This window comes from Jaculus jaculus, chromosome 6 (genome assembly GCF_020740685.1).
Source record: "Jaculus jaculus isolate mJacJac1 chromosome 6, mJacJac1.mat.Y.cur, whole genome shotgun sequence".
Lineage (NCBI taxonomy): Eukaryota > Metazoa > Chordata > Mammalia > Rodentia > Dipodidae > Jaculus > Jaculus jaculus.
The window spans coordinates 144,732,889-144,745,271 of record NC_059107.1 but is presented as its reverse complement, the minus strand read 5'-3'; the positions used below and the strand labels follow the sequence as shown (position 1 = coordinate 144,745,271).

The following is a 12,383-nucleotide window of genomic DNA, read 5'->3' as shown; positions in this document are numbered from 1 at the left end:
TTTCATTCTCTCTCTCTCTCTCTTTCTCTCTCTCTCTCTCTTTTTTTTTTTTTTTTTTTTTGGTTTGTTTGTTTTTGAGGTAGGTTCTCACTCTAGCCCAGGGTGACCTGGATCTCACTATGTAGCGTCAGGCTGGCCTCAAACTCACAGTGATCCTCCTACCTCTGCCTCCTGAGTGCTGGGATTAAAAGCATGCTCCACCACACCTGGCCACACTTTTTCATTCTTAATCATGATTGAACACATGTTATTGACTTACTAAACCACACATTGAAACAGCCAGGAATTCAGAGACTTTTTTTTTGGTTGGTGTCCCCAAGTCCCTAATTTCTTCATGTTATTCCTTGCTCAGGGCATTTTCTGAGGTTGGCTTTGTACTTCAGAATACCTTCTCTTTTCTTATTTAATTATTCTAGAATTCTCTTAATTATGTAAACTCAAAATCACTGAAATTGGTTCTGTAGGAACCAGTGACAGCGGCTTTCATCAGGAGATGGCCGTGGGCTGTGAACTGGTGAAAGGTGCACAAGAACTACCTCTTCTCCTTCGCCGCTTCCCTCGCACAGACTCACACTGGGTCTTGTTATGGGCTGATGTTTGTTCTGCCTTCACTTAAAGCATTAAACGGCAGAGCTTTGGTTATTATCCACTTGGATTGTTGGTTACTCGCGATAGAATGTGTACACAGACACTGTCATCCTAACGTTCTGAGTGAAGAGACAGGCTGAGAGATGTGTTGACTGTGGCAGGGAACAAAGCTCCCGGCTCTGTTAAGTCCTGTCCGTCAGTGAACACAGGTGTGTAAACCAGACTGTCTAAGCATTGGTATTAATAATGTTAATACCCATGCAGTACTCGTGTCTGGGCGTGGCTTTGGCAGTTCTGGTAGTCATGGTCCTTGGGATAGTCCCCCGCCCTGGCTTCACCATCCCTGTAATGACCACTGCCACCCACAAGTCTGAGTCGCATGCTGCTGCCAAGCAGTGATCCTTTTTTGTCTTTTCTGAAGCCCCATGGACCTCTCTACTAACGAATGGGATATAGGGCTGGAGGGATGGCTCAGTGATTACAGCGTTTGCCTGCGGAGCCTAGCAACCTGAGTTTTGATTCCCAGTACCCACATAAAGTAAGAATGGGATGAGTCTTTTAACCTACCTACCTACCTTCCTTTTTTTTTTTTTTTGTTTGTTTGTTTTATTTTTGAGGTAGGGTCTCACTCTAGCTCAGGCTGACCTGGAGTTCACTATGTAGTCTTAGGGTAGCCTCAAACTCATGGTTGATCCTCCTACCTCTGCCTCCCCAGTGATGGGATTAAAGGCATTCGCCACCACGCCTGGCTCTTTTTATTTTTTTGCAAAAGATTTTTATTTTTATTTATTTATTAGAGATAGACAGAGAGAGAGAGAGAGGGAATGGGCATTCCAGGGCCTCTAGTCACTACAGATGAACTCCAGACGCATGTGCTACCTTGTGCATCGGGCTTACGTGGGACCCGGAGAATTGAACCTCGGTCCTTAGGCTTCTCAAGCAAGTGCCTAAACCGCTAAGCCTGGGATGAACCTTTCTGACTGCAAGTCATGCATCAGTCTTATTAGTAAGAAATGAGGAGCTGTCTTCTTTGGAAGTTGTGAGCCCAGCCAGATTCTCCCTTCCTCCCCCCGTACAGGTAACAGTGGAGGGAGTCGCTACGCTGCCGGAGGTGGGGGCACCGGGAGTATGGGAGTCGGGCAGCCCTGGCAGTTTGGTGGAGGAATAAACAGTGTCTCTTACTGTAACCAAGGATGTGCAAATTCCTGGCTCGCTGATAAGTTCTGTGACCAAGCCTGCAACGTCCTGTCCTGTGGGTTCGATGCTGGTGACTGTGGACAAGGTATCATCATCGCCATAAAACATATTTGGATGTCGTTAAAGTAATTCTTCTCTCTGCATCTTTTTTCTAGTTGCACACCTAGACTCGTTGAAAGGAACACAGAAGATATAGACCCTTAAGATGGGTCTTTTCCTTTGAATAAGCTAGAAATAGGTGGTTTTAATTGGGAAACAGGAGCTCAGTGATTCATTAAATATGGATGTGTTGAGCTTTGGGTTTTATTGCAAAGTTATTAATGGAGAGCATTTGGCAGAAAGGTATTATTTTTCTCTTAAATGGACAAAAATATATGGAAATGGATCACTGGAAATTATAGGTAAGAATCAGGCCATAGTTCTATATTGAGTTAAATCATTATGGTTGCCACGGATGGTAAAATAAGATGGTAAAAATTCTCATATGCTCAAAGCTATGAGATTTGAATTTCTGACCATTTTAATAGAAAATAAGTTTTAGAAGATACAAACTCAATCCTTAAGAATTAAGAAGGGAATAAAAAATGCCTAATTGAAAAGAAACCATGCTTGTCTTTTTTTCTCTAGATCACTTTCATGAACTGTATAAAGTAACTCTCCTCCCAAACCAGACGCACTATGTTATCCCAAAAGGTGAGCGCCTGCCTTATTTCAGCTTTGCAGAAATAGCCAAAAGAGGAGTTGAAGGTGCCTACAGTGACAACCCAGTAATTCGACACGCTTCTATCGCCAACAAGTGGAAAACCCTGCATCTCATCATGCATGGCGAGATGAACGCCACCACGCTGCATTTTAACCTCACCTTTCAAAGCATGAGTGATGAGGAATTTAAGATCCAGATATCGGTGGATGTGGACACGAGGGAGGGACCCAGACTGAACGCCACAACCCAGAAGCCCTATGAAAGTCTGGTTAGCCCAGTAACACCTCTTCCAGAGGCAGAAGTTCTTTTTGAGGATATTCCCGAAGGAAAACGCTTCCCGAAGGTCAAGAGACATGATACTAACACAACTGGGAGACTCCAGGAGGAGGTGAAAATCCCCGTGGTAAATACCTCACTCCTTCCAAAGGAGGCCCAGTTGAGTCTGAGCAACTTGGACTTGCAACTGGAACGTGGGGACATCACTTTGAAAGGATACAATTTGTCCAAGTTGGCCTTGCTGAGGGCTCTTCTGATGAACTCATCGAATATTAGAGTAAAAACTCCAGCTATACAAGCAAGTGACAATTTGGAGGCTCCCCCCAAAAAACTGACTCACCAAAGCTCAGACCACTTTGTTACTGCTCAAAGATTACAGAGGTCAACAGCTGTTCCAGCTGGGCCAGCGCAAGTGAATGGTCACCACCAGGATCTGAGGGTACCTGTGGTCTCGGAGACCAAAGCAAGAGTTAAGTTAAAAACTCAGATCCAAAGTGTAGCCGGCGTGAGTATGCCCGAAGAACAGTTGTCACCTCCACGCACCTCACCAGAAAGTCGCGTGGCTAAAGAGAAGCTCGTAGGGAAAGGCAAGGAGGGAGATGGGGTGGCGGACAAGGCTCAGGCCCCCCTCGCTGTGGATGACGTGGTGCCTGGGAGAAGGCTGCAGCACCACACCGGAAGTTACCTTGGGTTTTTGCCTTGGGAGAAAAAGAAGTATTTCCAAGACCTTCTTGATGTAAGTTAGAGCCGGCCTTATTCTTTGTCATGCTCAGCAGACATAAATAACTCTGTGTGATGAAATAATAATAAGAGTGACCATCAGCTTTTCTCTATGCTTGGCACTGAACTAAATGGGGTTTTTTGGGGTTTTTTTTTTGTTGCTGTTGGTTGTTTGGTTTTTCGAGTTAGTGTCTCACTCGAGCCCAGGCTGACCTGGAATTCACTGTGTAGTTTCAGGCTGGCCTTGAACTTAACCTCTGTCCCACCCCCAAGTGCTGTCTTTAAAGGCATGCGCCACTACGCTTGGCCTAAGTGCTTTTTATTAAACCCGATTCTATTAAACCTGCTTTCCTGTAACCCTCACAACAAAAGTGTCATTGCAGACAAACTCCAGACCTGCAGACACATGCACCACTTTTGCACCTGGCTTACACGGTGCTTAGGGAATTGAATCTGGGCGGGCATGCTTTGCAAGCAAGCACCTTTAAGTCTCCTCAGCCCCTAACAGCGGAATTCTTGCCTGTCTTTCTTTCTACAGTTCCCCACCTGTTTTTTCCTTTAAAAAAACAAAAAAAAAAAAAGACAATAGCAAGAGTATAGGTTAGTGGTGAAAATTGCAAACAGTGCATAAAAAGGGAAGGTCTTCCTCAGTCTTCCGCCTTCTGATGGATGCTGTTCATAGCTTGATGAGAGTCCTTCCAGTGCTTTTCTGTAGGTGTGAACATACCAGCTCTGTAGCTTCTTTTCTACACCAATGAAATCATACTACACACTACACACATGCTCCTCTGAGGTTGCCTTTGGATTTAGTAGTATGTGGGCAAACTACCCTTGCCAGCATCACTGTTCTTTCTAGCAGCTGCCGTTTATTTCCAGTGTTTCGCAGTGACAGCATTGCAATGCATATTTATGTTCATCTATATTCTGCTTAAGTTTTTATTTCCATAGGTAGAATTACTAAGCTAATGAGCTTCGTGCTAGGACATTTCATGCTTTGTAAACCATGGCAACACATCACTTTCCCAGGGCGCACAGGTGTGCTTGCTGCTCCACAAGCCAACCCACACTGGCCAATGTCAGCTGGTTTACATGGTCAGCAGTTTGGAACGCAAAAATATAACTTCTTCTGTTAAGTATATTCAGAGTCTTTGCCAGTGTTCTTTGTCCATTAGTTCTGCCTGTTACCTAGTTGGTCTCTGTACTACTAATACTCTGATAGAGTGAAACCAGATTGTTTCCTAGTCCTTGTGTTTGAAGCTCTAAATACCTGCTGCTTTGATGTTGCCAGCAGAAATAGCTTCGCGTTTGAGTATTTTACCACCTGGGCTGGAGATATAGCTCAGCAGTTAAGGCACCTGCCTTCAAAGCCTAATGACCCAGGTTCAATTCTCCACTACCCACGTGCAAAAATGGCACATGCATTCTGGAGTTCGTTTGCAATAGCTAGAGGCCCTGGTGTACCCGTCCCCCCCCCCCACCCGCTTGCAAATAAATAAATTACTTTTTAAAAATAAAGTATTAGCTGGGTGTGGTGGTGCATGCCTTTAATCCCAGCACTTGGGAGGCAGAAGTAGGAGGATCACCGTGAGTTCGAGGCCACCCTGAGACTACATAGTGAATTCCAGGTCAGCCTGAGCTAGAGTGAGACCCCACCTCGAAAAACCAAAAATAAATAAATAAATAATATTCTTAAAAGTATTATAACAGTTATATGTAAATCATTTTTCTAAAGGTTCCATCCAGTTGGCCTTGAAGCCTGGCCAGTGACTAGTTCTTCAAACATACCCACAGATAGATAGATGGGCCTCCAGTCACAGCGGCTGCTGTCAAGCCGTGTCGGCAGTTCAGCACGCTGAAATCTGCTTCTCAATCTACTTCTCGTAAGATCGTTAAAATGGCCTGTTAGTATGAACTCCGTTCACCCTCGTGGCCAGTTACGGACTAGTTATTATCATGTTTGCCTTTTTCTCTTGTTCCTAGAGCACACTCCCACTAAAGATAAATGTTGAGTTACATGGAATTCTCCCTTCAGGAAGAAGAGTCCTTGAAGACACAGTTGGCATACTTTACTGATAGCAAATATAAGGGGAGACAACTAAAAGATACATTTGCAGACTCACTCCGATACGTCAATAAAATTCTAAATAGCAAGTTTGGATTCACATCCCGGAAAGTCCCTGCACATATGCCTCACATGATTGACCGAATTGTCATGCAAGAACTGCAAGATATGTAAGTCTTAGTTTGTGCTTCCATTGTGTGCTGTGGGTTAAGGCTACTGGAAAGTGCATATTTGCTGTGTGTTAAATTCATGACGCTAATATTTAAAGACACTGTTTCTATAAAGAGGGAATAAAATATTTCTGTCTTCATAAACATTTGATACCATATATTCTCTTAATATTCAGAGGTCATATGTGTTATATTTGGACAGGTTCCCTGAAGAGTTTGACAAGACATCGTTTCACAAAGTCCGCCACTCTGAGGACATGCAGTTTGCCTTCTCTTATTTCTATTATCTCATGAGTGCGGTTCAGCCCCTGAATATCTCTCAAGTATTTGATGAAGTTGATACTGACCAGTCTGGTATCTTGTCTGACAGAGAAATCCGGACACTGGCTACCAGAATTCATGACCTGCCTTTAAGCTTGCAGGTATTGTATTATTTTATTTTTATTTATTTATTTATTTTTAATTTTTTTGTTTATTTATTTGAGAGCAACAGACAGAGAGAAAGAGCAGAGAGAGAGCACGAATGAATGGGCACGCCAGGGCCTTCAGCCACTGCACATGAACTCCAGTTGCGTGCACCCCTTTTGCATCTGGCTAACGTGGATCCTGGGGAATCGAGCCTCGAACCAGGGTCCTTAGGCTTCACAGGCAAGTGCTTACTGCAAAACCATCTCTCCAGCCCTTTTTTATTTTCCTTTATTGGTGAATTTTATTTATTTATTTATTTTGAGGTAGGGTCTCTCTAGCTAAGGCTGACCTGAAATTCACTATTTAGTCTCAGGGTGGCCTTGAACTCATGGCGATCCTCCTACTTCTGCCTCCCAAGTGTTGGGATTAAAGGTGTGCGCCACCACGCCTGGCCTATTGTATTATTTTAAATGTCTCCTTTTTCTACATTCCAATTTAATGCAAGGCAGAATAATTCTGAATGTTGAATGTATAAACCCCTACCCAGTCCATTCTTAGTGCCAGAATTTAAACCACATTTGGGAATTGTATGAGATTACTTTTTGTAGGTAGAAATTCAGTAGAGATTAATCGCCTGTGATCTGGGAAAGAGCCAGGCCTTCAGTACCCATGTGTAATTGTATGGTACACTCACTCAGGGCTTCAGGTGTGGCTGACTGGAGATCTCAGCCAGGCCTCTATATAAGAGCATCCTTCATCCTCAAGAGGAGAAAGCTCATGAATGGGGATGCCAAGATGCATTCATTGGCAGAGCATCCCTTCTTGCGATGCTCGGACTTATTTAGATAAGGATGAATATTGGTGTTGTATTTTCTCATTCAGCATTTTTGAAAAAAGGTGTTATGATACTTAAGAATCACATGCTTTGCTGAGTGTGGTGGTGCACACCTTTAATCCAAGCGCTCGGGAGGCAGAGGTAGGAGGATCACCCTGAGATGATTACATAGTGAATTCCAGGTGAACCTGGGCTAGAGCAGGACCCTACCTCAAAAAATCAAAAACAAAATAAAATATGCTTTTAAGCAACTTATGCCATTTTCAGAAACTTTTATGTAATTTTTATTTATTTATTTATTTATTTATTTTGATTTTTCAGGGTATTGACTCATTCTAGTCCAGGCTGACCTGGAATAATTTTAATTTTTCTAAAGCTTGGTTACTACCTATGATGTACATAATAGGTTTATATTTTTATTTTTTTTATTTTGCTTTGTTAGGATTTGACAGGTTTGGAACACATGCTAATAAATTGTTCAAAAATGCTTCCTGCTAACATCACTCAGCTAAACAATATCCCTCCAACCCAGGAAGCGTACTACGACCCCAATCTGGTAAGTGGCCCGGCTTCTTACATATACAACCTTGCCAGGTGTTCCTTACACCAGCTTCGCAGCACATCTAAAACTAGAGGCAGACTCTGCTGGCATGTGTTTCATGCACAATCAAAGCATGGATAACCCAGATCAGTAAATCTTGCTTTGGAATCTCCCCTCACCCCACAAATATGCAAGCCAGTACTCAGAATGGTCACGTAGACATGCTGATTGCTACGGGCTGCAGAAAGGGTCCCCGAGCCTTCTCTTAGAAAGAGACCATTCCTGAGATCGTAATCCAACCGTGGAAATAGTCATCTGATGGCATGGTGCTGCGTCGTTCACCTGCCCAATTCCACACCAGCCCTTTCTGTTGTCTTTCTTTCCTCTTCCGCTTTTCTTCTTTCTCTGCAGTCTTTGAGATCGTAGTACAACTTTACCTATACCAGTCCCTACAGGTCACACACACTGACTGAGAGATTTATTAGCAGGATATATGGGTACTTTCCAGATTTGTGGCATGATACTTAGAATTGGTCCTTCAGGGCTAAGAGGTAAGTCAGGTGCCTGGCTACCCTTACTTGTCGGTGTGTTAGTCTGTTCTGGAGGCGTATGTAAATGAGCCATTTAGAGCATAAGTATTAGTTATTATGTAAATGAGCCATTTAGAATATAAGTATTAGTCATTCTGGCAGCATTAGTTCACATTACCTGAGTTAACTCCTGCAAGTGTTTCACTTTGTGTTAGAAATTAATTTTATTTCTAAAAAATTGGAACCTCACTTTTTTTTTTTTTGGTTTTTCGAGGTAGGGTCTCACTCTGGCCCAGGCTGACTTGGAATTCACTATGTAGTCTTACGGTGGCCTTGAACTCGTGGTGATCCTCCTACCTCTGCTTCCCAAGTACTGGAGAAAGGCATGTGTCACCACACCTGGCTCAAGGCTATTATATTTTAATTAATTAATTAATTAATTTATTTATTTATTTATTTATTTATTTGCAAGCAAAAAGAGAGAGAGAGAGAATGGTCATATTGGGGCCTCTTGCCACTTCAAATGAACTCCAGATACATGTACCACTTGGTGCATCTGGCTTTATGTGGGTACTAGGGAATCAAACAGGCCATCAGGCTTAGCAAGCAAGTATCCTTAACCACTGAGCCATCTCTCCAGCCCCCTAAAGCTATTTTAAAATAATATAGAGTAATATGTAACTAAATTAAAACTGTTTCTTTATAAACAACTGACTAGCCCATGGGCTATGGGATGCCAATGTGATTTTGTTTCAAATACTACATAAAAATGTTCACCGCGCTTACCAGGGATTCTGGAATCCCCTTAAATTCTGCTCTGATGTCAGGATCCCACTGGCCTTGCTCTTCTTGTCTCATTCCCAAATGTCTGACTCATTTTCTTTTTCTCACAGCCACCAGTGACTAAAAATCTGGTCACCAACTGTAAACCTGTAACTGACAAAATCCACAAAGCATACAAGGACAAGAACAAGTATAGGTAAGTGGTTCATACACCCGCCTTTTGTTTAGTTTAAGGATAATTAAAACATCTGACATTTTCATAACCACAGTATTTTAGCTATGAAGCATTCATTTAAATTTAATGGGCTGGAGAGTTTGCTTAGTGGTTAAGGCACATGCCTACAAAACCTAAGGACCCAGGTTCAAGTCTCCATGTCCCACGTAAGCCAGGTGCACATGGCACATGCATCTGGACTTTGTTTGCAGTGGCCAGAGGCCCTGGCATGCCCATTATGTCTGTCTGTCTCTCTCTCTCCCTTTCTCTCTGTCTCTAATAAATAAATAAAAATAAATCTTAAAAAAAAACACTTAAGTGATTGATTTCTCTCCTGGTATTGTTTTTTCTTGGGGGGGGGGGTTCGGAATAGGGTTTCACGCTAGTCCAGGCTGACCTGGAATCTCAGGGTGGCCTCAAACTCATGGTGATACTCCTACCCCTGCCTCCTGAATGCTGGAATTAAAGGCGTGCACCACAATGCCTGGCCTCTCCTGGTATTTAAAGAAAGAGTCAATCTTTTTTAAGTCTACCAAAGTTTTAAAAAATGCTTTCTTTCTGCTTTTTATATCCGCATGTGTATTAAACTCTCTTTTTAAAAATATTTTTTTTAACTTTTATTAACATTTTCCATGATTACAAAATATATCCCATGGTAATTCCCTCCCTCCCCACCCCCACACTTTCCCATTTGAAATTCCATTCTCCATCATATTACCTCCCCATTACAATCATTGTAATTACATATATACAATATCAACCTATTAAGTATCCTCCTCCCTTCCTTTCTCTTCCTAAAAATATTTTTGACAATTAGGTTTGAAATCATGGGAGAAGAAGAAATCGCCTTCAAAATGATTCGTACCAATGTTTCTCATGTGGTTGGCCAGCTAGATGACATAAGGAAGAACCCCAGGTACTTATTTTCCTTTTTTAATTTCTGATTTAAAAAATAAGCTTTTTGTTTGTTTGTTTTGGTTTTCCGAGGTAAGGTCTCACTCTATCTAGCTCAGGCTGACCTGGAATTCACTATGTAGTCTTAGGGTGGCCTCGAACTCACAGTGATCCTCCTACCTCTGCCTTCCGAGTGCTAGGAGTAAATGCGTGCGCCACCACACCCAGCTGTAAAAATATGCTTTTAATTCTGCAAATAAACATGACTGCAAAGGGAGCGGGACTAGAGAAGGATGTGACTTATTGTAAGTCTGGAGTAAGCAGAACAACGCTGGTGGTGGGACAGAGGCTTGCCCGAGAGGTGGGCGTGGTGAGTTGAGGTCAGTTCCCCAGACAAGGACGAGCCCAAACTCCTGTGAGCAGTGAACCAGCTGTTCATGCGTGGGGCGGGCGGCAGGCAGCTGTCACTGTCAGCATTTCTAAAAAGGTGCTTCTGGAGAAGTTGTTTGCAGTTAGATCTCCCTTCACAGTTCAAAATCAACTCCACACAGCCTCCAAGGGAAAAAGGAAACAAAACAAAAAACAGGTTATCATAAATGTGAGAACTTTCAGTAAACTCCACCCATTCTTTGAGATGAACAAATTTTCAAGTTTACATAAACTTTGAAAATTTTCCAGCCTGGCCCTATTTGATGCCTCCACTGTTTTGATAAATACTGTTTACACTTTTTGCTTTTTCTAGTTCTAGGAATGGAACCCAGGGCCTTATACATTCTAGGCAAGCGCACTACCACTGAGCTATATTCCCAGACAGTTAAAAACGAAACGACTTTAGTAGGAGCTGGGGAGTTGACTCGGTGGTTAAAAGTGCTTGCTGTATGAGGCTAACAGCCAGGGTCAGATCCCTGGAACCCATGAAAGTACAGAGGTAGTACAAACGTGTGAGGTGCAGCCAGGAGAAGCCCCAAGTTTGCAGGCCAGCCACTTTAGTGTTTGCAGCCACAAAACAAGACACACCCTGTCTCAAAACAAAGTTAAGATTGAGAACTGACGCCCCAAGATTGTCCTCTGACACATAGAATTTAGTAGGAAATAGTGTTTCATCAGTTTCTTTGAGGTGAGGGAAAACTTAGCATATAAAATGAATACTTTTTATTTGGCACACCTGTAACCCCAGCATTCAGGAAGCTAAATTCATTCAGGAGGATTGGATTGCCAGTTCCAGGTCAACCTGGTCTATTTTGTCTCAAAGAAAATCAGAAGAAGTCAAGGTAGAAGCGGGGAGTCTTTTCATTTCTGAATTTTGTCTTATTTAAATTGGGATCTTAATGGTAAATAAACATAAAACATTCAGATATTTAAAACCATTATTTTTTTTCCTATAAATCCCATTCTTATTTTTTTAGGGGTGATCTTGAAGAAGTTATAATTTTGAGAAACAGAAAAGTGCTTAGTGTCTTCAGTAACCCAGTAAAATAGTTGAGGTGCTACAAGTTAACTACTCCTCACAAGCAATCCATAGACAACTTTAGGACGTTTAAAGGGACACATGCCAGGCCAACCTTCTTTCAGTGTTTGCTCACTTTATGGCAGGCATGGAAGCTCAGTCTTCAAACTGGCTATAGCTTTCAGGAATGTTCATAGGGTCTGAGATGGGCAGGGCCCGCCCTTGGCTAGGCTTGGTCTTCCTCAGCTCTCATGCCCACTGCTGAGGAAGTCCTCTGTAGGCCACCAACCATGAACACACATCTAAGAACTTTAATGTTGACCAAACAATGCCACCTAACACATAGCCTTTGCTCAGGTCCCTTTACAGCTCTTGTCTTATCTTTTGTTTGTCTGTTTGTCCTTCATTTATTTATTTCTTATTTTATTGTTTCAGATTTCAAGACAGAGTCCCCCTCTGTACATCTCAGACTTCAGTGATCCTTCTGCCTCAGCCTCCTGAATGTTTATCTGGGATACAGTCAGGCTTCATGTGTTGCATTTGATTGACATAGCTTCTGAGTATCCTTCGATTGAAAGCAGTGGGTTTAGAAAACAGATATTTAGTGAACTTCCATGACTTCAAAAATCAAATTTTTAGCTGGGCATGGTGGTGCACTCTAATCCCAGCACTGGGGAGGCAGAGGTAGGAAGATTGCCATGAGTTTGAGGACAGCCTGAGACTACAGAGTGAGTTCCAGGTCAGCCTGGGCTAGAGTGAGACCCTACCTTGCAAAATCCCTCTATCCCCTCAAAAAAAACTAACAAAAAATAAACTTGTATTGGATCTTGTTTCATCTGAATACATCCACTCCTCCTTCATCACTACATACTGACTCTAAGTATATGTTATTATTTATCTGTGTATTTCACAGTGTTTATATCTTATAAAAGTGTAACCACATGCTGTTATCACCCTGAAAATCAGTAACGGTCTCCTAATATCATCATCTATGTGGTCACTTTTCTGCACTTGT

At 42.4% G+C, this 12,383-nt stretch overlaps 1 protein-coding gene across 1 annotated transcript in view; it reads left to right on the top strand.

Annotated features, from left to right (window-relative positions):
* Gnptab (N-acetylglucosamine-1-phosphate transferase subunits alpha and beta) overlaps window positions 1-12,383 on the top strand; it is an 81,262-nt gene that overhangs the window by 56,576 nt on the left and 12,303 nt on the right. The window contains exons 12-18 of the mRNA XM_004650224.2: window positions 1,667-1,870; window positions 2,413-3,500; window positions 5,517-5,716; window positions 5,919-6,138; window positions 7,402-7,515; window positions 8,924-9,009; window positions 9,845-9,943. Coding sequence (XP_004650281.2) covers window positions 1,667-1,870; window positions 2,413-3,500; window positions 5,517-5,716; window positions 5,919-6,138; window positions 7,402-7,515; window positions 8,924-9,009; window positions 9,845-9,943 — 2,011 coding nt within the window. The remainder of the gene's footprint in view (window positions 1-1,666; window positions 1,871-2,412; window positions 3,501-5,516; window positions 5,717-5,918; window positions 6,139-7,401; window positions 7,516-8,923; window positions 9,010-9,844; window positions 9,944-12,383) is intronic.